This window comes from Scyliorhinus torazame, chromosome 17 (genome assembly GCF_047496885.1).
Source record: "Scyliorhinus torazame isolate Kashiwa2021f chromosome 17, sScyTor2.1, whole genome shotgun sequence".
In the NCBI taxonomy this organism is placed as follows: domain Eukaryota; kingdom Metazoa; phylum Chordata; class Chondrichthyes; order Carcharhiniformes; family Scyliorhinidae; genus Scyliorhinus; species Scyliorhinus torazame.
The window spans coordinates 146285708-146310514 of NC_092723.1; the positions used below are offsets into that span (position 1 = coordinate 146285708).

General features: G+C 48.0%; 1 protein-coding gene and 1 long non-coding RNA gene across 2 annotated transcripts in view; one reads left to right on the forward strand and one right to left on the reverse strand.

Annotated features, from left to right (window-relative positions):
• myo15aa (myosin XVAa) overlaps positions 1 to 24807 on the reverse strand; it is a 198675-nt gene that overhangs the window by 49321 nt on the left and 124547 nt on the right. The window contains exons 43-49 of the mRNA XM_072481241.1: positions 23817 to 23932; positions 22291 to 22409; positions 21380 to 21521; positions 14644 to 14755; positions 5337 to 5548; positions 1334 to 1452; positions 772 to 844 (exon numbers count right to left, since the gene is read on the reverse strand). Of these exons, the coding sequence (XP_072337342.1) occupies positions 772 to 844; positions 1334 to 1452; positions 5337 to 5548; positions 14644 to 14755; positions 21380 to 21521; positions 22291 to 22409; positions 23817 to 23932 (893 nt within the window). The remainder of the gene's footprint in view (positions 1 to 771; positions 845 to 1333; positions 1453 to 5336; positions 5549 to 14643; positions 14756 to 21379; positions 21522 to 22290; positions 22410 to 23816; positions 23933 to 24807) is intronic.
• Positions 107 to 23972, forward strand: LOC140394228 (uncharacterized). The gene is made up of 4 exons (XR_011935830.1): positions 107 to 243; positions 4776 to 4844; positions 17162 to 17442; positions 18651 to 23972. It is a non-coding gene; the product is annotated as an uncharacterized lncRNA (long non-coding RNA).

Consider the following 24807-nt stretch of genomic DNA (forward strand, 5'->3'; position numbering starts at 1 on the left):
GCTGAACCTAAGATGAAGTAATTTGTTTTGTGAAGTAGAAAGGTTTGTGTATCATTTCCTATCAACCAGATAACACAATGTTGTATTTCCACTGTGACTTTTTAAAAGGTCTTTCATGGGATATGGACAAGACCAGCATTTGCGACCCATTCCTAATTGCCCTTCAGCTGAATGGATTGCTCAGAGGACAGCTAAGAGTCACGCACATCGCCGTGGATCTGGACCGCATGCAGGCCAGACCAGGTAAGGATAGCTGATTTCCTCCCCGAATGGACATCAGTGAACCAGATGGGCTTTTATATCAATCGATAATAGTTGCCACGGTCACCAGAATGGACACTCGTTTTCAATTCCAGATTTTTAATTAATTGAATTTTAAATTCCACCAGTTTGAACCCATGTCCCCAGAACATTAGCCCAGTGACATTACCACTAAGCTACCGTGTGTGTGTGTGGGTGTCACATGCCATTAGATCTGGGGTTCTGATACCAGTGGCCTAGGTATTTAAGCTGGGGCCTTCATGCAGGGCAGAGGTGTGGGGTGGGGCATTGTGGAAATGGAGACAAAGGGGTAATTCCACTCTCCCAGGGCTAGTAGTGCTCACAGAGTGGGATCTAGGGTAATGTGGGTAATCCATTTTCCCCAAGGCTGTACTAGTGCTCAGTGAGATTGGGCCAGGGTATTGAGTCTATGCAGAATATTTCAATCTTTAATCCGTCCAAAACAAACGTGTGTGGATGAAGGATTGATCATGGTTGAGCATCACTTACCTTCGTGTACTTCACCAACTCAGCAGGGTCCTTGGGATCTTTACCTTTTTTAGATTTCTCTTTGTTGAATTCACTGCAGAAACAAAGCATTCATATACTGGTATTTTAAGCCTGGTTTTACACTGCATGTTTGTTTTTGCATTGTTTACAACAGGAATATTGTTTATTTTTCTCAGTTTAACACTTCTAGTGTATGAAATGAGGATCTATTGTTTCAGATTTTTTTATTTTCTTCTTGTCTACGCTCTCCTGAGGGTGCTGACCTACAGTACATCTGACAGCTCTACCAGGCAAAAGTTCTTACTGAAGGTTAGGGGAGGTAAAGCAGGTGTTGCTACACACAGGACAAAAGGGAATGGATTAATGCTGAGTGGCCAAGGCCTGTAATCATGAGACTGGTCAGATCACTCTCAAGCAGTTTTACGTTTGATCAGTCAGATATCAAGCTCACAACCCAGAAATGTCACACTTGGGGGATCTATGCAATACATGGGCCTTGGTTATTTGTGCAGTGCTGGTGTGACTTGGTATTAACATTGAACAAGACTTTCTGCGCACTCACCTTTTTAATTTGTGGGGCGGACGGAAGTATTTCTTGGCAAATTCGATCATGGTGCACTGGCTATCGTGAAGGATGTATTCCGGTATACTCTCGACAAACTCATTGACTGGTGGAGAGGTCTGCAAAAACAACATGAATACAATGAAGTTTGGCTTCATAAATAATGAGGTGGACGAATAAACATGTTTATGCAGCAAGCCACAGACACCATAGACAGAGCCCCTATTTTGGACTCCAGTCCAAACCCAGGTCAGAAAAAACACTGCAATTAACCACAGCTCCTCCCCGGGTTAGATCAACCAAGTGTCCATCCACTCTCTGATCCTTCCAGTAACCAATGCTGGAAGCCTGCAGGTCAGCATATCAGGTAAGGGCAAAGGTTGTACTTGGTGCAGGTGAAGCGAACAGCAGAACAGCCTGTCCTACTACAACAAAAACAACAACAACAACTTGTATATGCCACTTTTAACATTGTAAAACATCGCAAGGGACTTCACAGGAGCATTATCAATAAAATTGACATTGAGCTACGTCATTAGGTATCAGGGCAGATGAGCAAAAGTTTGGTCAAAGAGGTAGGTTTTAAGGCATGCCTTAAGGAAGAGAGGGACCACAGAGAAGCATAGAGAATGAGGGAGGAAATTCCAGCACTTCGGACCGAGACTACAGAAGGCACAGCCACCAATGATGGAGCTATTAAAATTAGGGATGCTTAATGGACTGGAATTAATTGTTGGGACACAGATATCATGGAAGCATCTTGCAAGGGAAAGGTGAGGCCACGGAAGGATTTGAAATCAGGATGAGAATTTTAAAATCAAGGCATTGCTGAACTGGGACCCAATATAGGGAGCACAGGTGTGATCACTGATTAGGACTTGGTGCGAGTTAGGACATGAGCAGTAAAGCTTTGGATTATGCCATCCTTACAGAGGGTGGAATACGGGAGCCAAACCAGGAGTGTGTTGGAGTAGTCAAGTCTAGAGGTATCAAAAGGGAATGGTGAGGGTTTAAGCAGATGGGTTGAGGACGGGCGGAGTTGGGAGGTGTTATGGGGGTGTGAAAAGTACCGGTGAAACTGGATCCTGTTAAGGAGTCCTGTTCTTCTGTGAGAAGGTGCGAAAAGGAATTTGATGAGAAAAATATTGTTTTTCTAACTCTTTTCCTCACCTCTCCCCAATTCTAGTGTTTGATTCTTGGCTTATTACGCGGGTCAGAGTCTACTAATCACTCAAAGGGGAGTTTCCCCTCTCCCCGTGATCACCCAGACACTGTGAGCGCCCCTATTCCCCACTATTTCATTCAGAAACTAGGAGCTCCCTCCATTGCCATTATATTACCGAGATACTTGGAGCTTCCCAGTTCCTCATTATATCGCTCAGTCACTGATGGTGATGCACGGAAGATGAGAAGGATGAGCATTCTGACACACGACATCTATTCCTGGGAGACATTCAACAACAGGGATCAAAATTTCACTCCATCTGCAAAAGTCTGACTTCAGCTGATTGCTTACCCTAGCTACTCATCTGAGTTCAGGCACGGGATGGATTCTAAGCTTAAAATTTTTTTTAGAGTATCCGATTAATTTTTTCCAATTAAGGGGCAATTTAGCATAGCCAATTCACCTACCCTGCACATCTTTGGGTTGTGGGGGCAAAACCCACGCAAACACGGGGAGAATGTGCAAACTCCACACGGACAGTGACCCAGAGCCGGGATCAAACCTGGGACCTCGACGCCGTGAGGCAGCAGCACTAACCACTGCACCACCGTGCTGCCCTGGATGGACTCTAAGTTAACTTGAGCTTCACAGTTCATATCCAGCCAATCTACTTTTAAAATCCAATAGGTAATGCTACTTGTTTTCCCGAAATATTGAACATATTCAAAATAAAGTTGATAAACCTCATTATTTGTTCTCAGATTTCTTCCCTTTTTGTTTTCATCTCTTGCACATGGCCTCTCCTCACTTGGGCAAATTGTCATGGACAGCAGCCCTGCTGGTCCATGCTCATCCATCCATTCCCCCTGGTACTGACTCCATGCACATCCATCCTTTCCTGCTGCTACTGACTCCATGCTCATCCATCCATTCCAACTGGTACTGACTCCATGCTCATCCATCCATTCCCACTGGTACTGACACCATGCTCATCCATCCATTCCCACTGGTATTGACTCCATGCTCATCCATTCCCACTGGTACTGACTCCATGCTCATCCATTCCCAGTGGTACTGACTCCATGCTCATCCATCCCTTCCCACTGGGACTGACTCCATGCTCATCCATCCATTCCCACTGGTACTGACTCCAGGCTCATCCATCCATCCCCACTGGTACTGACTCCATGCTCATCCATCCATCCCCACTGGGACTGACTCCATGCTCATCCATCCATTCCCACTGGTACTGACTCCAGGCTCATCCATCCATCCCCACTGGTACTGACTCCATGTTCATTCATCCATTCCTGCTGGTACGGATTTTATACTCATCCATCCATTCCCACTGGTACTGACTCCATGCTCATCCATCCATTCCTGCTGGTACTGATTCTATACTCATCCATCCATTCCCACTGGTACTGACTCTATACTCATCCATCCCTTCCCACTGGGACTGACTCCATGCTCATCCATCCATTCCCACTGGTACTGACTCCATGCTCATCCATCCATTCCCACTGGTACTGACTCCATGCTCATCCATCCATTCCCACTGGTACTGACTCCAAGCTCATCCATCCATTCCCACTGGTACTGACTCCATGCTCATCCATCCATTCCCACTGGTACTGTCTCCATGCTCATCCATCCATTCCCACCGGTACTGACTCTATACTCATCCATCCGTTCCCACTGGTACTGACTCTATACTCATCCATCCATTCCCGCTGGTACTGACTCTATACTCATCCATCCATTCCTGCTGGTACTGACTCCATGCTCATCCATCCATTCCCACTGGTACTGATTCTGAACTCATTCATCCATTCCCACTGGTACGGACTCCATGCTCATCCATCCATTCCCACTGGTACTGACTCTATACTCATCCATCCATTCCCACTGGTACTGATTCTGAACTCATCCATCCATTCCTACTGGTACTGACTCTATACTCACCCATCCATTCCCACTGGTACTGACTCTGAACTCATCCATCCATTCCTACTGGTACTGCCTCCAAGTTCATCCATCCATTCCTGCTGCCACTGACTCCATGCTCATCCATCCATTCCTACTGGTACTGACACCACATCCATCCATTCATTCCCACTGGTACTGACTCTATACTCATCCATCCATTCCTGCTGGTACTGACTCTGCACTGTAGGGATTCTAGAACATATAAGATGAGTGAGTGCGTATTAGCAGTGGAGCCAAGTCTGAGCTAATCCTGCCACCTGATATCAAATCATCTGCACCTTTCTTCAGGGATCTCTGAACAGTGACCAGGAGCAGGAACTCTGGCTGATTTTACACATCCCAGCCCACGGCAATCAGGTAAGCTGACACTGAAATAAGGAGGTGAGTGCAGCCTGGGAATCAACCCTGGAAAGTGGAATATCTGGTACGTTCAGAGCCTCATCGACTGTTGCTTTCACCCATTGGCACTCTTAGAAGAAGTATCTACCTTGGATGTTGATAATCTTTTGTAAACTTGTCTGTAATTCTCAAGAGTAAGTGAATTGTTACAAGGCAAAGCTCCTGGCCTAAAGTCCAGCAACTAAGTAAGACAGACCTAGAAGAAGAAAGCTTGCAACCAATGGCCATCCGTTCTTTGCTACTAACTCATCACAACAGGTCAAAACCTGCCACCATGGTATGACACTATGGCGGTTGTGATGTCCTTTCAAAGTTAAAACAAATTAGTATCAGGCCCTGGCCATCCTATGAGGGTAGCCGCTCTCCTTTAAGTAAACTCTATGGGTAGAGACAAGAGCTGTCATGCAGAGAAATGGAATGCAGTGAATGGCTGGAGGATCAATTTCGTACCTCTGACTTTCTGTCCAGTTCTTCAGCTGCTGCCGTCGATCCCACAGCAGCTGCCACAGTGGCTGAGGCTGAAGCTGCTACTTTGCCCTTTTTGTCCATTGGTTCCTCTTTTTTGTCATTGCTCAGGTGAATAAAGTCTGGGGCAGCCACAGGCTGCACATATTCCAGGGGGAAAAGCCCAGATCTGCCGTGGAAAGCTCCAAACTTCCATCCTGTCCAAACAGGCAAAGGTTCATTATTTCAGAGCAGCCTTTAATCTGTGGATACCACTCTTAGTATGTGTCAGTTATCTTCGTTCAGGAAAAGATTGATTATATGTGTGGGGAACCTCATCAGTCTAGGCAGCTTTCATGCATTGATCCGTGAGCTGGAAGTTAGGGCCTACCCAGTTTCATCACCCAACCCTGCAGCACCAACACCCATTCCCAACCTGCTCAATTGCTTCTGCAGAATACAATTTTTGGAGCAGCTGTGAGAGGAACATGAATAGGAAACGCCCGCCCCTCCTCCTGGGCCACAACAATCTAACCCATGCTATGCCTGTGAATGTTTGATGGAATTTTGTATGTGTGTGTCTGCCTGGAGTGATGGGCAGGACTGTGTGGAGGGACTTTATTAAACCCATGTTGTATTTTGTCTTGGGAGTGTTTGATGGGACCGTGTACATGGACGGCACGGTAGCACAGTGATTAGCATTGTTGCTTCACAGTGCCTTGGACCCAAGTTCGATTCCCGGCTTGGGTCATTGTCTGCGTGGAGTCTGCACATTCTCCCTGTATCTGTGTGGGTTTCCTCCGGGTGCTCCGGTTTCCGCCGAAAGATGTGCTGGTTAGGTAATTTGGACATTCTGAATTCTCCCTCTGTGTACCCGAACAGGCGCCGTAGTGTGGCGACCAGGGGCTTTTCACAGTAACTTCATTGCAGTGTTAAAGTAAGCCTACATGTGACAATAAAGATTATTATTACTACAGCAGGCTTTACTGTGCATTTCACCTGTGCCATAACTGCCCTGTGAGTGTTTGATGATTAAATGTTGAGGGAACCTTAGTCTGTATTTAACTCTGTGCTGTACCTGCCCCGTGAGTGTTTGATGATTCAACGTGGAGAAAAGTTTGCTCTGTATTTAACTCTGTGCTGTACCTGCCCCGTGAGTGTTTGATGGTGACACTCGGTTCAATTTCCAATGTTCCCTGACATTGATGAGGATGAAAAAAATGCTCCCAAAGAAATTTAAAAGATTTAAATTGAAAAAGATAAAATGTCAGTGGCTTTCAGTAAGAAGGGAAACTACTTGTTTGCGTCTCAGTCTGCAGTAAATATCGGTACTGAGCAAATCTGAGCCATGACTAATAATTCGCTTGGTATTCACTCCACATGGAGAAACCACCAAAACTGCTTGGTCTGCTGCAATGTAATGATCCAGTTAAAAAACACACCATACATCGGAAATGGGCAGTAGTTCAGGACTATCTCAAACCATGGAGTTTGTTTTCATTGTAGCTGATGTTCCAAGTGAAAGTGCCATTTCCCCTTCTCAATGCTGACTGAGGCTTGCTGCTTCCGGCTTCCCCCAGTTTTTGTTTTCCATATTTAATATATTATGCGGCAGTTCTGGATATAAAATAGGCACGGCCTCAGAAAGCTCAAACACGTCAAACATGCACAAACCATGTCTAAAATCCTACAGATAGAAATATCAGCAGGTTATGTTTACTCAGCTCAGTCTACAGCAAACATCTGGGGCCTCTGGAGGCAATGGAACACCACACAGCAAGATGGAGCATTAATGCAGGGAGAGGGAGCTTTAACACAGCAAGATGGAGCATTAATGCAGGGAGAGGGAGCATTAATACATGTCGCTAGAACATTAATACAGGGGGTTGGAGTGTTAATAGAGCAAAACAGAACACAGTAACTTAAAACATTTTTTTTTACAGCACCCAATTCAATTATTTTCCAATTAAGGGGCAATTTAGCATGGCCAATTCACCTACCCTGCACATCTTTGGCTTGTGGGGGTGAGACCCACGCAGACACGGGGAGAATGTGCAAACTCCACACGGACAGTGACCCGGGGCCGGGATCAAACCCGGGTCCTCGGCACTGTGAGGCTGCAGGGCTAACCCACTGCCCCACCGTGCCGCCTGGAACACAGTAACTTGTAATGTCGATATTTTAATAAATATGGCTGACAGTATTCCCAGTTTTCTCCTGGGTTCGGTGATGTTGGGAATCGTTAGTATTTTTCCATTCTAGTTCATTTATCTTTGAGGGCAGGTTTGAGCCAAGTCCAGTCTCCACATATGCACGCACGTTTTCACTTTTTAACAGGATGTTATGGAATCCTAGCTGATTGACGAATGACCTGGGACTATCCACACTGAACTTGACCATTTACTTCAGACCTCGGACTATCATTGAAGCCTACTTGTGACAATAAGCGATTATTATTATTATCTGCACAGGATCAGGGACCATTTACTTACCAAGTGAGCCAATGGGGAGGGGGAACCCATTACAAATTATTTTTGTGTCAAAACTCAGCACCCAAAGGAAGGTTTGGGGTGTAGGAGGATGAGGAATGAAACACACACAAACAGTAAGGAAGCAGATTGGCTCTGCTTTCAACCTACCAAAATCAGGAATGTATTTCTTTAACTCCTCAAGGTATATAACCTTCTTTCTGACTATGCAGCCATAGCAACGGTCTGTGGGCAGTCACAAAGCATCAGGGGAACAGAAATAAAGCAGTGCAGAAACAGAACACAAAACAACAATACAACAGTTGCCCTACACCAGGGTGTGAGTTCACACTCAGTAAAACAAGGGCGGGATTTCACATTCACTGACAACAGGGTGTGAATCTACACTCACTAACATCAGGGTGTGAATCCACACATACTGACACCAAGGTGTGAATCCACACTTACTAACACCAGGGCGGGATTTCACATTCACTGACACCAGGGAGTGAATCCACTCTTACCGACACCAGGGAGTGAATCCACACTCACTAACACCAGGGCGAGATTTCACATTCACTGACATCATGCAGTGAATTCACATTCACTGACATCAGGGTGTGAATTCAAATTCACCAATACCAGGGTGTGAATCCACACTCACAGATACCAGGGTGTGAATCCACACTCACTGACACCGGATGTGAATCCACACTCACTGGACACCAGGATGTGAATCCACACACACAGACACCAGGATGTGATTCCACACTCACTGACACCAGGATGTCAATCCACATTCACTGACACCAGGGTGTGAATCCACACTCACTGACACCGGATGTGAATCCACACTCACTGGACACCAGGATGTGAATCCACACACACAGACACCACGGTGTGAACCCACACACACTGACACCAGGGTGTGAATCCACACTCACTGACACCAGGATGTGAATCCACACTCACTGACACCAGGATGTGAAACCACACACACTGACACCAGGATGTGAATCCACACTCACAGACATCAGGATGTGAATCCACACTCACTGACACCAGGATGAGAATCCACACTCACTGACACCAGGATGTGAATCCACACTAACTGACACCAGGGGTGAATCCACACACACAGACACCAGGATGTGAATCCACACTCACTGACACCAGGATGTCAATCCACATTCACTGACACCAGGGCGTGAATCCACACTCACTGACACCGGATGTGAATCCACACTCACTGACACCAGGATGTGAATCCACACTCACTGACAGCAGGATGTGAATCCACACTCACTGACACCAGGATGTGAATCCACACACACCGACACCAGGATGTGAATCCACACACACCGACACCAGGATGTGAATCCACACACACTGACACCAGGATGTGAATCCACACTCACTGACACCAGGATGTGAATCCACACACACCGACACCAGGGTGTGAATCCACACACACAGTCACCAGGATGTGAATCCACACACACCGACACCAGGATGTGAATCCACACTCACTGACACTAGGGTATGAATCTACACTCACTGACACCAGGATGTGAATCCATACTCACTGACACCAGGATGTGAATCCACATACACAGACACCAGGATGTGAATCCACACACACGGACACCAGGGTGTGAATCCACACACACAGTCACCAGGATGTGAATCCACACACACAGTCACCAGGATGTGAATCCACACTCACTGACACCAGGGTGTGAATCCACACACACAGTCACCAGGGTGTGAATCCACACACACGGACACCAGGGTGTGAATCCACACACACAGTCACCAGGATGTGAATCCACACTCACTGACACCAGGGTGTGAATCCACACACATGGACACCAGGGTGTGAATCCACACACACTGACACCAGGGTGTGAATCCACACACACGGACACCAGGGTGTGAATCCACACACACGGACACCAGGGTGTGAATCTACACTCACTGACACCAGGATGTGAAACCACACTCACTGACACCAGGATGTGAATCCACACACACAGTCACCAGGATGTGAATCCACACTCACTGACACCAGGGTGTGAATCCACACACACAGTCACCAGGGTGTGAATCCACACACATGGACACCAGGGTGTGAATCTACACTCACTGACACCAGGGTGTGAATCCACACACACTGACACCAGGATGTGAATCCACACTCACTGACACCAGGATGTGAATCCACACACACAGACACCAGGATGTGAATCCACACACACTGACACCAGGGTGTGAATCCACACTCACTGGCACCAGGATGTGAATCCACACACACTGACACCAGGATGTGAATCCACCCAGACACCAGGATGTGAATCCACACTCACTGACACCAGGGTGTGAATCCACACACACTGACACCAGGGTGTGAATCCACACTCACTGACACCAGGATGTGAATCCACACAGACACCAGGATGTGAATCCACACTCAGTGACACCAGGATGTGAATCCACATTCACGGACACTGGGGTGTGAATCCACACACACTGACACCAGGATGTGAATCCACACTCACTGACACCAGTATGTGAATCCACATTCACGGACACCAGGGTGTGAATCCACACACACTGACACCAGGGTGTGAATCCACACTCACTGACACCAGGGTGTGAATCCACACACACTGACACCAGGGTGTGAATCCACACTCACTGACACCAGGGTGTGAATCCACACTCACTGACACCAGGGTGTGAATCCACACAGACACCAGAATGTGAATCCACACTCACTGACACCAGGGTGTCAATCCACACTCACTGACACCAGGATGTGAATCCACACACAGAGACACCAGGGTGTGAATGCACACACAGAGACACCGGGGTGTGAATCCACACACAGAGACACCGGGGTGTGAATCCACACACACAGATACCAGGGTGTGAATCCAAACACACGGACACCAGGGTGTGAATCCACACACACGGACACCAGGATGTGAATCCACACTCACTGACACCATGATGTGAATCCACACTCACTGACACCAGGCTGTGAATCCACACACACAGACACCAGGATGTGAATCCACACTCACTGACACCAGGGTGTGAATCCACACACACTGACACCAGGATGTGAATCCACATTCACTGACACCAGGGTGTGAATCCACTTACACAGACACCAGGATGTGAATCCACACACACTGACACCAGGATGTGAATCCATACACACTGACACCAGGATGTGAATCCATACTCACTGACACCAGGGTGTGAATCTACACTCACTGACACCAGGATGTGAATCCATACACACTGACACCAGGATGTGAATCCATACACACTGACGCCAGGACGTGAATCCACACACACAGGCACCAGGGTGTGAATCTACACTCACTGACACCAGGATGTGAATCCACACACACTGACACCAGGATGTGAATCCATACACACTGACGCCAGGACGTGAATCCACACACACAGGCACCAGGGTGTGAATCTACACTCACTGACACCAGGATGTGAATCCACACTCACTGACACCAGGATGTGAATCCACACACACTGACACCAGGGTGTGAATCCACACACACTGACACCAGGGTGTGAATCCACACTCACTGACACCAGGATGTGAATCCACACTCACTGACACCAGGATGTGAATCCACACTCACTGACACCAGGATGTGAATCCACACTCACTGACACCAGGATGTGAATCCACACTCACTGACACCAGGATGTGAATCCACACACACTGACACCAGGATGTGAATCCACACTCACTGACACCAGGATGTGAATCCATACTCACTGACACCAGGATGTGAATCCACACTCACTGACACCAGGATGTGAATCCACACACACTGACACCAGGGTGTGAATCCACACTCACTGACACCAGGATGTGAATCCACACTCACTGACACCAGGATGTAAATCCACTTACACAGATACCAGGATGTGAATCCACACACACAGGCACCAGGGTGTGAATCCACACTCACTGACACCAGGATGTAAATCCACTTACACAGATACCAGGATGTGAATCCACACACACAGGCACCAGGGTGTGAATCCACACTCACTGACACCAGGATGTAAATCCACTTACACAGACACCAGGATGTGAATCCACACACACAGACACCAGGGTGTGAATCCACACACACTGACACCAGGGTGTGAATCCACACTCACTGACACCAGGATGTGAATCCACACTCACTGACACCAGGATGTGAATCCACACTCACTGACACCAGGATGTAAATCCACTTACACAGACACCAGGATGTGAATCCACACACACAGACACCAGGGTGTGAATCCACACACACTGACACCAGGGTGTGAATCCACACTCACTGACACCAGGATGTGAATCCACACTCACTGACACCAGGATGTAAATCCACTTACACAGACACCAGGATGTGAATCCACACACACAGACACCAGGGTGTGAATCCACACACACTGACACCAGGGTGTGAATCCACACTCACTGACACCAGGATGTGAATCCACACTCACTGACACCAGGATGTGAATCCACACACACCGACACCAGGATGTGAATCCACACACACTGACACCAGGGTGTGAATCCACACTCACTGACACCAGGATGTGAATCCACACTCACTGGCACCAGGCTGTGAATCTACACCAACTGACACCAGGGTGTGAATCCACACCAACTGACATCTAGGCATTAATTCACACTCATTGACATTACGGTGCAAATCTACACTCACTGACATCAGGATGTGAATTCACACTCGCTGACATCTAGGCCTTAATTCACACACACTAACATCATAGTGCAAATCTACACTCACTGACAGCAGGGCGTGAATTTACATTAACTGACACCAGAGTAAGAATTCACTCACTGACACCAGAGTACAAATTCACACTTGCTGACACCAGGGCGTGAATCCACATTCATTGACATCAGGGTGTGAATTCAACACTCTTTCAAACCCCCCCCCCCCCCAGCATGTTCCAATGCCCCCTCCACTGCACCATCCTGTGTATTGGGCTACAGTGTAAGGATCCTCATGTTTAAACCCTGTTTGTTCCCAGTTTTCTCCATTCTTTTATTTATTTTATTTTTGCTATTACAATTTGTGTCCTTGGACAATTAATGGAACCGTGTCTGTAATTCGAGCAGCGGCCTGGGCTGGTTTAAACTGAAGATTGATCTGTGACCAAAAAAAGCAGTGTGCAGGAAGCTGTCTGTAATTGACAAAAGCAGATTCCAGAGGGTTGTGCTGCCTATAATTCAAACAATCAGTCTCCAGAACGCTTTGACTGACATCAGTGATGACTCAGATTGATGGATTTGGCAGGCGGCCAATGAACTTGTTCAAAATGCTTGGCTTTGCTGATCCTGGTGGTGATTGGTTCTGAATTCTCTGGAATGTTTTCTCACCCCAGTAAATCTGGGTTGTTTTCAGTTTTGCTTTGAATTCAGAGGCTGGAAGAAGCTCCTCTGATTTTCTCTCACTGGTATGATCAATTCTTTCTAAAACTCCAGTTTAAGGGCTCTTCTTTCGCTTTACCAAGCCTGGGCATGGTTTTCCTCAGACTGCAGAAAAGTAAGCTGGAAGCAGGGGCTGACGCAAAATCAAGTGTCTCTATAGGAAGAGGGAGGCCTGGGTGCAAACCTAGAGTTGAAGGCGCAGATTAATAAAAACTAAAGTGACTCTCCAGAAGAAATCCTAGTGCTGCGAGTACCGAATGTGTGTTTCATCACCAACTGTATAATGGTGGCTTTGATTGCTCAGCATGCTGGGAGGACATCCTGCTGCAAAGAATCCAATATCGAAAACAATGACTCTTATCTTTTTTTGTATGTTAATCCTCATTATTTTCACCCCTTCCCAGCCCTCTGTGTTTGTCTATCCGGTGCGTGTGGGTAGAGGGTGGGACAGTAGGTTAGCTTGCCGTTCTTACGTTTAATTTTGCATACTTCATTTTTATTTCTGTTATAAATAAACGTTAATTGTGCTTCAATTTACACACCTGGTGACTGTAAATCATTGGGCAGCCAAGGGCCAACGATTTCAGGAATGTTATACAACTTATTGGTTAATTCACTTGTGTTGGGACTCTGGGGCCTGTGGGGCTGGACTGTGCACTGGCCCAGGGTGTCGTAACAATAGATTGATAATATTAATGAGAACATATCTCACTTCTGATGGTGTTGAGCCAACAGTTCTATGGACTGTGGATCTGTAAGTTACTCAGTCATGACCTTAACAGACACATGATCCAATCTGATCCCACTTTTCTCTCCCCCTCTTTGAATGTACTGACTTTTGCTGGGATAAAATTCCAGTCACCCAGAAATTGAACCAAAGGGCCTATTCTGCTAATGCACCATTTTACCAATGGCGAGCATCGCTACCAAACGTGTCAGATATAGAAGCGTGGGCATTTTCCAGTGGGGACCTCACCAACTGCCATCCTGCTCCATTGTCAGATATACCGAGGTACAGATCTGGGATGAAATTTGGGGCCTTTCTGCTCAAAGTGACTAAATACCACAACAGCTGACCCATTTAACTATCCAATTACTTACGAGTAAATTGCTGCAGAGGCTGGGCACAGGTTGACCCATTTAGGTTACTGACTGTGCCTAGTGATAAAAAAATTAATTAGATGGTCTGCACACTTAAACAAACTGGCCGTCCATTACAAAAAGAAAATTACAGGATACTTTGTTTACGATCATTCCAGGCACTCAAGTTTACAGGGAAAAAACCCTGAAATTAGCTGTTACCTTCTGATCCCAATGAATGAATAATTAGACATCAGCAGACACTAACCTTCCTCAAGACCTTCCATGGGTTGCAAGCGGATGATGTCCCCCTTGTGGAATCGTAGGTTTGAGCTGTCGTTTGTGATGTGGCTCTTCACTGCTATTACATAGTTAGAATCCTGGTGACAGGCCATATAGAAAGGCAACATTAACTTGGTGCTCTTACTAACCACAGCCATTGATGAGAAACTTCACTGAGCATGCAACAAAGCATCCAAGATGCTTTGTAAGGGTAGACAGCAAGCAGAAGACGAGGGAGGTCAGTGGGAGTTGGGAGAAATGGAGACCAGGGGCGTCATTCTCCGACCCCCCGCCGGGTTGGAGAATGGCCGTTGGCCGCCGTGAATCCCGCCCCCGCCGACGTCTCCGGTACCGGAGATTGGGCGGGGGCGGGAATCGGGCCGCGCCGGTTGGCGGGACCCCCCGCTCATTTCTCCGGCCCGGATGGGCCGAAGTCCCGCCCAGAAATTGCCTGTCCCGCCGGCGTAAATCAAAGCTGGTATTTACCGGCGGAACCAGGCAGCGCGGGCGGGCTCCGGGGTCCTGGGGGGGGCGCGGAGCGATCTGACCCCGGGGGGTGCCCCCACGGTGGCCTGGCCCGCGATCGGGGCCCACCGATCCGCGGGCGGGCCTGTGCCGTGGGGGCACTCTTTCCCTTCCGCCTCCGCCACGGCCTCCACTATGGCGGAGGCGGAAGAGATCTCCCCACTGTGCATGCGCGGGAAACTGTCGGCGTCCGCTGACGCTCCCGCGCATGCGCCGCATTTCCGCGCCAGCTGGCGGGGCAACAAACACCATTTCCGCCAGCTGGCGGGGCGGAAATCCCTCCGGCGCCGGCCTAGCCCCTCAATGTTGGGGCTCAGCCCCCAAAGATGCGGAGCATTCCGCACCTTTGGGCCGGCGCGATGCCTGTCTGATTGGCGCCGTTTTGGGCACCAGTCGGCGGACATCACGCCGTTGGGGGAGAATTTCGCCCCAGAGGTGGTATGCAACACAAGCACCAGAGGTTGTCCAATAAAGCAGAGGATGGGTGGGCACCAGATTGATGGCAGTGTACGGTATCATTGCAGGACAAGGTTTGTGTCCTGGAGCCTGATACAAGTCTTGCTATGCCACAGTGATACCAAGCTCCCATTCCAAATTCGCTGCCCATTGTCAATCATTACAGTCATTGCTGAACTCTGTGTGAGTGAGATTGCTAAATGAGGGATTGTGTTCTGTCATAGGTCATTACAAACTGGGTTGAAACTCTCCCTGTATATTAAATAAAAACAGAAGGTGCTGGAAATACTCTGCAGATCTGGCAGCATCTGTGGAGCAAGGGTATGACTCTTCTTCAGGACTAGAATGCAACCAAGGGCAGTGTGCAATTTGGTATGAGAAGTTGTGAATTGTTACAATTATACGGTTTGTAAGATATGTCTTTGGGGATAGGGAGGTTAGCTCATTTGGGTAGATAGAGTGTGCTGCAGAATGACATCAAGAATATGGGTTCAATCCGCATACTGGCTTTATTATCCATGGCGACTTGCCTTTCCCTACGCTTGAAGTGGAGTGGTATCCCACAAGCTATATACATATTACCACTTGCCTCTCTCTGATAGAGAGAGATGCCTCCAGTTCTTTGTGGATTATGGCTAAATATCTACCTACGTTTGGAGACTGTGTTTAAATTAAATAAAATGAAGGGTGTCGTATGACCTGTATTGATGTCTGCCTGACAACAGGTTTGAATGGTTGATTGTTAGAGATTAAAAGGGGACTAGAGTGTTTTACTGGGAAGAAGGTGCAGGGTGTTTACATTTAGGAACCATGGCAGCAGCCTGTGTGCTAACAGTGGATGGATTGTGATAAGTCGCAAAAATGTGTAGAGAATGTTGAGTTGCTATCAGTTGTGCTTAAAGCTGTCCATTTACTTCCAAGATAAAGAGAATTGGGGTCTCAAGGATAGCTAATCAGCAACGACATCTGGCTACAAGGCCCATGCGATTCACATACCATGGTGATGGGCTTCAAGATGGGAAGGGGACAGAGCAAGCTATTGAGTTATCAAGGTACAAGCTTTCCTAAAATATCACTGAATATCACAGACAAGGTAGTCTGCCAGGATCCGGGAGAGAGAGAGCAGCTCGGGTCCGGAAGTCTCAAGTCTCCACCCTGGAAAGCACATGTTCAGATAGAAACAACCAAATTCATGTGGAGCCAAAATTAACTTGGAAAATTTGTCTAGCTCATGTTGGAGGGAGAATCTCCAGCAACATTCTCAGAGTGGAGTGTAATTCTGGGGGAGGAAGTTACCAGGCTGAGAAAGGAAAAGAATAGAACCAAAGCCCTTGGGAGCTTAGAATATTTTGGACTGATTCTGGGAGAATTGGATGTCTATATAAATGACAGTGTAACGTATACCGGATAGTGATATTTTTGGGTTAAAAATAAGAAAGGATGGTATTCTGTTCTATGGTTTAAAGTAGAAGTTGCCCACAAAGATTGCGCTTATTCAATAGTACTTTAATCTTTTGTTACAGAAAACATCTTAAAATGTGAAATCTTAGGCAAGATTCTCCGCCTTGTGACGTCGCAAACCCAAAATATGATCGGGCCGAGGATCTGGCGTCCGGCCAAAAACAAGATCTGTGCCCGGCGCCGAATCAAACGGCATGCGGGAGTCCCTTGCAGGTGGCGACATGCAAAAATCTGCATTTACATTCATTTACATGTCATTGGCGGGTTGGACCCAGTATATTCCGGGCCTCCGTGATGCTCAGCCCCTCTCAGGCACAAGCCATGCGGGCATGATTTACTACAGGTATTTACAAGCGGGGACTGCGCATCATGGCTGCTGAGGGAGAGAGAGAAGTTAACAAAGTTTTAAAAAAAGGTTAAGAATTGTAGCGCTTGCGAGGGGGTGGTTGTCAGGGTCGGGGGGGCGGGGGGGGGGGGGATAGTGGGGAGCAACTTGGTGACAGCTCTGTGGATTTGGGGTATCTCCCTCAGGAGCAGGGTGGCCAGGCTCCGACTGCCATTGCTGCAGTATTTGTTTTAAACACACCTATTTGGCACAAGTTATAGGCCCCTGATCACTCTGCTGACTGCTCACTGTAAATGTGCTGTAAATGTTCACAGAGTACCTGGTCATTCGGGAGCCCAACCAGGCCACCTCTCTGGAAACCCTCATACCACAGCTGTATCATCAATGGGATGGGCGTGGCCAAGCTCAATCAGTGGCCCACCAGGTGCTGCCACTCCTCAGTTCACTCATCAGAAACGCTGCTCAACTGCAGGGTAAGCAGGGGGATAGCAGAGCTCACCCCAAACAAAGAACACATGCACTTAGCACCCTCCCTGTCACACTGCCCCTCTCAGGCACCGGCCTCACCAGTGACAGTATCAGCTAGCCCACTCCACTGGACCACCAGCTGACTCCAAGCCCTGCCTGTCCACCACGCCCCTGCTCCCATTTATCCTGTCCCCGGTTAGGTTGTCACAACCTGTGTATCACACCTAGGACCCACATCACACTGCAGCTAAGCTCCCAGCAGACGCATACTTCCCTGACTCACCCCCATCTGTAGGACCTGCCCACACACAAGCTCTAAGCTTGGAGGCGATTGGTGGCACAAGGTGACCTTCTGCCCCCACAACCAGGTGCCACCCTGCTGGTGGGATAACACATGGCCCACCCAATGAGGACACCCGCAGTAGACCTCACTGGGGAGACAGGACAGGAGCCACAGAGTCTATCGTTGACACGGATTGTGGCAGCCACCAGTACCCCTGTTGATAGGGACGGGTGGTAAAGATAGAGGCTCCCCTGATCACAGGCCTGGTGCCACCCACTGCTGGGGACAGGGGTGCAGTGCGGAAGGCAACATAATGGGGGGAACGGCCGAGGAGTGGAGTCGGATTGGGGGTGGAGCTGGAGTGCAATTCAGGGTCACCATGTAGCCTATTGGAAATGGATGAGCAAAGGAATACTCATCTTGTTAACATGTCTTCTCTCTTCCCCCCCTGCAGAGAATGAATTTCGGAGTACGGCCAGCAATGCTTGCTATCTTCCTGGTCGCAGCTGCTGTTGAGGATGCACGGAGGCTGGAGGCACCGGGCCTTCTCAGGCAGGAACCTGCACAAGAGAAGCCTGCCGCAGAAGAGCAGAGGCCAGCCAGTGAGGCTGGAAATCTGGCCATCCAATAGGCCGAGGAGGAGGTGTGAAGGAGCCGCCATATCAGACCACGTTTATACCGCCGACGCCTGTCCTTCGAAGACTTGCCAGAATGCGTGTGCCGCCAAAGACTTCAGCTAAACAGGGAGACCATGTACCGCCTGTGCCAGATGATAGCACACCCGGCACCACGGGGGGTTTGGAGGAAGTCATCCGTTCCCAGTGGCCGTCAAGGTGACAGTCGCCCTGAACTTTTATGCCTCTGGGTCTTTCCAGAGGTCGAGTGAGAACCTGCCTGGGATCTCTCAGACATCTGTACAGGGGGTGATAGATGGAACACATGCCCCCCTACGAGCACCAGCTCATCAAGAGGCGCCCTATAATCGGGAGGGCATCCACTTCCTGAATGTGCAGTTGTTGTGTGACCACCAATTGCACATCGTGCATGCCTGCTCTTGATACCCAAGATTTCACAGTCTGAAGTTGTAGAATTCAATGTTAAGTCTGGAAGGATGAGGTGCTTTTCCTCCAGTTTGCGTTGGGCTTCACTGGAAGACTGCAGCAGGCCAAGGCTGGACATGTGATGATGGGAACAGGATGGTGTATTAAAATGGCAAACGACAGGAAGGTCTGGGTCCTGTTTGTGGATGGACCAAAGGTGTTCTGCAAAGTGTTTATTCTCTCCAATGTAGAGTAGACCTCATTGGGAGCAGCAAATGCAATAGACCAGATTGAAGGAGAGGCACGTGAAGCGCTGCATTACCTGGTATTGGCCCTTGGATTGTGAGCAGGAAGAAGGAAAAGGGCAATTTCATGGGAAGATGCCGTGGGAAGAGGGTGAGGTGTTATGGGTGATGGAGAAGTGAACCACGGTCTCCCAGAGGGAATGGTTCCTGCAGAATGCTGACAGGGGAATGAGGGGAAGATGTGTTTGGTGGTGGCATTATCTTGGAGTTGGCGGAACTGGCGGAGGATAATTCTTTGAATGCGGAGGTTGGTGGGGTGACAAGTGAGGACCCTATCCTGGTTCTGGAAGGGAGGGGAAGGGGTGAGTACTGAGATGCGAGTGACTGGTCAGACACGGTTGAGAGCCCTGTCAACCATAATGGGTGGGAAACCACGATTAAGGGAAAAGGAAGACATGTCAGCAGCACCGTTTTGAAAAGCGGCATCATTGGAACAGATGCGATGGAGGAAAAGAGACTGGGAGAATGGGATGGAGTCCTGACAGGATGTGGGGTATGAAGAACTATGATCCAGGTAGCTGTGGGAGTCGGTGGGCTTGTAATGGATACTAGTGGACAATCTATCCCCAGAAATGGAGAAACAGTGTAAATCTCATCCTATTTCCAGTTCTCTCTCGCTCTGACAAAAGGTCATCCAGACTCGAAACATTAGCTCCGTTCTCTCTCCACAGATACTGTCGGACCGGCTGAAATTTTCCAGCATTTTCTGCTGATGTTTCAGATTCCAGCATCCGCAGTAATTTTGCTTTTATTGCTAAATGAGGGACTGTTCTCAGCCAGTTGTGAAGAAGTCATCGTTGACTTGAACCATCAGCTCTGTTTTTCTCCCACAGGTGCTGACAGACCTGCTGAGTATTTCGAGCACTTTGTTTTTATTGCAGAATTTTGTTCTTTTTTTAGTATTTGTTTTTTAAATCTCCTTATGTATCATCATGTTGGCAAGTTTCACCATATCAGTTATGACTGAATTAAGCCTAGTTTTCAGAGGTGAAAGGACAAGTAAGGAATCCAGCACTACATAGCCTTCAAGCCTTTTAAAAATTTATTTAGCTCTCAGCAACATCTGAGACTGCTGCAGGCATTGTGGCCTGCATTTTCTTTTTTTTTTAAATTTAGAGTACCCAATTATTTTTTTTTCCAATTAAGGGGTAATTTTGCATGGCCAATCCATCTAACCTGCGCATCTTTGGGTTGTGGGGGTGAAACTCATGCAGACATGGGAAGAATGTGCAAACTCCACACGGGCAGTGACCAGGGCCGGGATTCGAACCTGGGTCCTCAGGGCCACAGTCCCAGTGCTAACCACTGCGCCACATGCTGCCCATGGCCTACATTTTCTGATTGGTCCTAATTTAACAGTGATCGAAAAATTTAAGCTGATGATGCAGAGATGAAGGAGTTGCTTGCATTTATATAGCACCTTTTTCATTCTCAGCCAACGAAGGACTTTGTCCTTTGTTGAAATGTGGAAAACCAATATTTGTACAGCAAGCTTGGTAATCTGGTTTAGTGATGTTGGTTGCAGAACAAATGTTGGCCAGGACACCAAGAACACCCCCGCTCTTTCATTAGTACCATGTAAACCTGCATCCACCTTAAGAGGGCAAGTGGGGCCTCAGATTCTGAAAGATAGCACCTCCAACAATGCAGCACTCACTCAGAGTAACTGCCTGGATTAGATGCTTAGGTCTCTGGAATAGGCCTTGAACACATGACCTTTTGCCTTCAAGGAAAGGATTCATGTCTTGACTCCCAAACCAAAAATTCTTGAGAAGCATTAATTACCTCCTTCATACAATCACCATGTGAAAGAGTTTAAAAACAAGTTCTTCACGCACCTTCTTCAGTTCGGTGATGAAGTAATCGATCATACTCTTAACTTGTGGAGCCTTGGAGGAAAACAGAATCAGCTTTTCATTGGTGAGGTTGAAATCCAGCATATTCTTCGAAGGGATGGTGACAAACAAGATGTCGCAGTAGCTGAAAGGTTGTCATGAAGAGAATGGTTAGATTAGGTATTGTAAATTTAAAGCACCGTTGGATCCATGACTCTAGATTGTTGACTCTCATGCAAAGTTCCGTAGAGACAGAATGGGGAAAAACCCGGGAGCCGATGTGATCTACATATCTTCTTACTATACGGTACTTTCTCTAGGTCAGCTTGGTATCGACGCAGAAACACATTATTCTTCCAACCAGGCAACCGAAAAATAGATCCAGGGAACACACTTTCGTTCTCAGAGGACCCAGTTACTGAATTGGAAGCAGCGACATGTGATTCCTTCCTCATACCACAATTTCAAGAGGTCCTATACGGTCACCTTTCCCAATGGTGCACGGGACCTCCTTCTTGGCAGAAGCTTCCTTGTTGGTTTTCTGGGTATGGTACTGAGCCACACCTATTAGGGAGGTGCCAGCTGTTAGGCTTATGACGAGTGAGCTAATCTTAGCAAGAGTAACAAAAAGGAGTTAGGACTACATGTAGTCTCAGTTCCCTTGGAGTAGGGAGGGGGAGTTGGTGTTGCTGCTCATTGTCCATCAGGAAAGACGATGTGGAAAACAGGATCAAATTCAGCTGATGTGCCCATCGTTATAGAGTGACTAGTCAAATTATTGTCTCAGTGTACAAAAGAAGAATGGGTGCTTGGTGAGATACCAAAGATGGCCATGGAAAGAGAGGCCAGGATGGGGCAAGCCCTCAGGACAGCAGGGGGAGGGAGTGGAACATATTACAATCTGCTTTCCATACCTGTAGCTCCTGAGCACTCTCAGGTTCTCTGCTGCCGTGCTGCTGGCTCTCATTAGTTTCAGAAGGCAGATTCCTTTATGGGAGACTCCCAGAATCTGCACTCCAGTGCCCACACTGCCCTGAAAGAGTTCCAACAATAACTGCAAATTAGCATCAAGTCAAAAAACACAAGGCGAATTGAGGTGATCCCAGTTCCTGGGTCAACAGCAGGAATTTCCAGAGTGGACATGGCTGCTCCAGTGCTGGTTACAGTTACATTAGGGGAAGAACTGACGGGAAAACAATTGTTGGGATGTAGATGGACATTTTGACTTTGGAGGGTGCAGGATTATAGTTAAACACCACAAGAGAAGCGAGATTACAAACTCTTTCCTGCAGAATCGTGGAACGGGTTTCCAGGAACAGTTGAATGCATAATTCCTTCACAAATGAGCTCAATAAATATGGTTGGGAGATTATAGACTGAAATAGTCTCTGTGTAGAGAAACTGCCAGATTGGAGATGTAACATTGATGGAGATTGTGGAAATTTGTTCAATAATCTTTGGAGACCAGAATATTTGTCCTGAGACAGAGTTGGAGCACATATTAGCTGTAATATAATTTAATTGTGAAAAGGCGCAAGGGGTTAAATTTTCCGACCCCCTGGGCGAAATTCTCCGGAAACGGCGCGATGTCCGCCGACTGGCGCCCAAAACGGCGCAAATCAGACGGGCATCGCGCCGCCCCAAAGGTGCGGAATCCTCCGCATCTTCGGGGCCGAGCCCCAACCTTGAGGGCCTAGGTCGGCGCCGGACGAATTTCCGCCCCGCCAGCTGGCGGGAAAGGCCTTGGGTGCCCCGCTAGCTGGCGCGGAAATGACATCTCCGGGCGGCGCATGCGCGGGAGCGTCAGCGGCCGCTGACGGCATTCCCGCGCATGCGCATTGGAGGGAGTCTCCTCTGCCTCCGCCATGGTGGAGACCGTGGCGGAGGCGGAAGGGAAAGAGTGCCCCCACTGCACAGGCCCGCCCGCGGATCGGTGCGCCCCGATCGCGGGCCAGGCCACCGTGGGGGCACCCCCCGGGGCCAGATCGCCCCGCACCCCCCCCAGGACCCCGGAGCCCGCCCGCGCCGCCTTGTCCCGCCGGTGAGGTAGGTGGTTTAATTTACGCCGGCGGGACAGGCATTTTAGCGGCGGGACTTCGGCCCATCCGGGCCGGAGAATCGAGCGGGGGGGCCCGCCAACCGGCGCGCCGCGATTCCCGCCCCCGCCGAATATCCGGTGCCGGAGACTTCGGCAACCGGCGGGGGCGGGATTCACGCCAGCCCCCGGCGATTCTCCGACCCGGCGGGGGGTCGGAGAATCTCGCCCCCTGTTCCTATGATTCAGTGAGCGTCCCTCCATCAGGAACATACTCCAATCTCCACCCCATTATAGGTCCTCCACATATGCTGAAGTTTTTAAAAGCATCGATAAGCAATATTTGACTACACAACATGCTATGGTTTAAATAAATTTGTCTAATATACAGGAGAGTTGTCTCACGGAGGCAGGGAACAGACGGCAGAAGTAAACATCCCAAGACTCTCTGGCCGCCATCACAATCTTCCTCTTGACAGCTTCATCCTTCACCAGGGTTGAGCTTTGAATCTTGTTTTCAGCTAAAAAAAGATAAATAAATGCTGCTGTGTTTGTTTTTTCCCACATTGTCCATTTATTGTTCTTGTACCAGTCTGATTCACTGAAATGGAATGTTTTCAAAAGGGCAAGGGGCGGATTCACTAACAGCACTTTAAACATTTGTCTGTTTAGCCATGAATGCTGATAGCATATTCAAGAAATGGTGAGAAGGAGTCATTGAACCAGATGGTGTGAGAAAATTGAATTAACATCAGTAAAAATACATTCAATAGAATACAGACAAGTCATCATTTTGCCAAAGGCACTAGCTCCTTCCAATCAGCACCTGAATGTTAATCTCAAAGATGTCAAAATCCAGCTCTCTAAAACCTTCCCCAGGTGCCCTGTGTTGTGACTGTATCTCTGTCACACTGTCATTCAGTATCTTCTCTCACTTATTTCCCAGAGGACTAACAAGATATTTTGGGTGTGACAGTTTGTTAGAATAAACAGTCACATCGTGAACACAGCATTCTCTGTCCTTACAGATGCTGACTGGCCTGATGTGTGTCCCCTGTACACTGAAATGCATACTGTAATTGAAAAAGTTGAGCAATACCTGTAAAAATCTGGCACACTCCCAATAAGAACTGACATCTTAAAAAAAGCAAAATACAACTGATAATCAGCAAGATTTAAGGTCTGGGACCAAGGCCAATGTCTCTGGGTGACTGAATAAATTATATCCTTTTTGTTATATCAAGTTTTTTTGTAGTGTTTTGCTAACATTCTATAATTTAGTTTATCTCTGAAAACTGAAACCAAAACATACACATCAGACACAAAAGGTAGTTACAGTGAGAGTGTAGTGGAACTGCAGCTGAATTCACTATTCCATTAGTTGCATTGCTTTCCC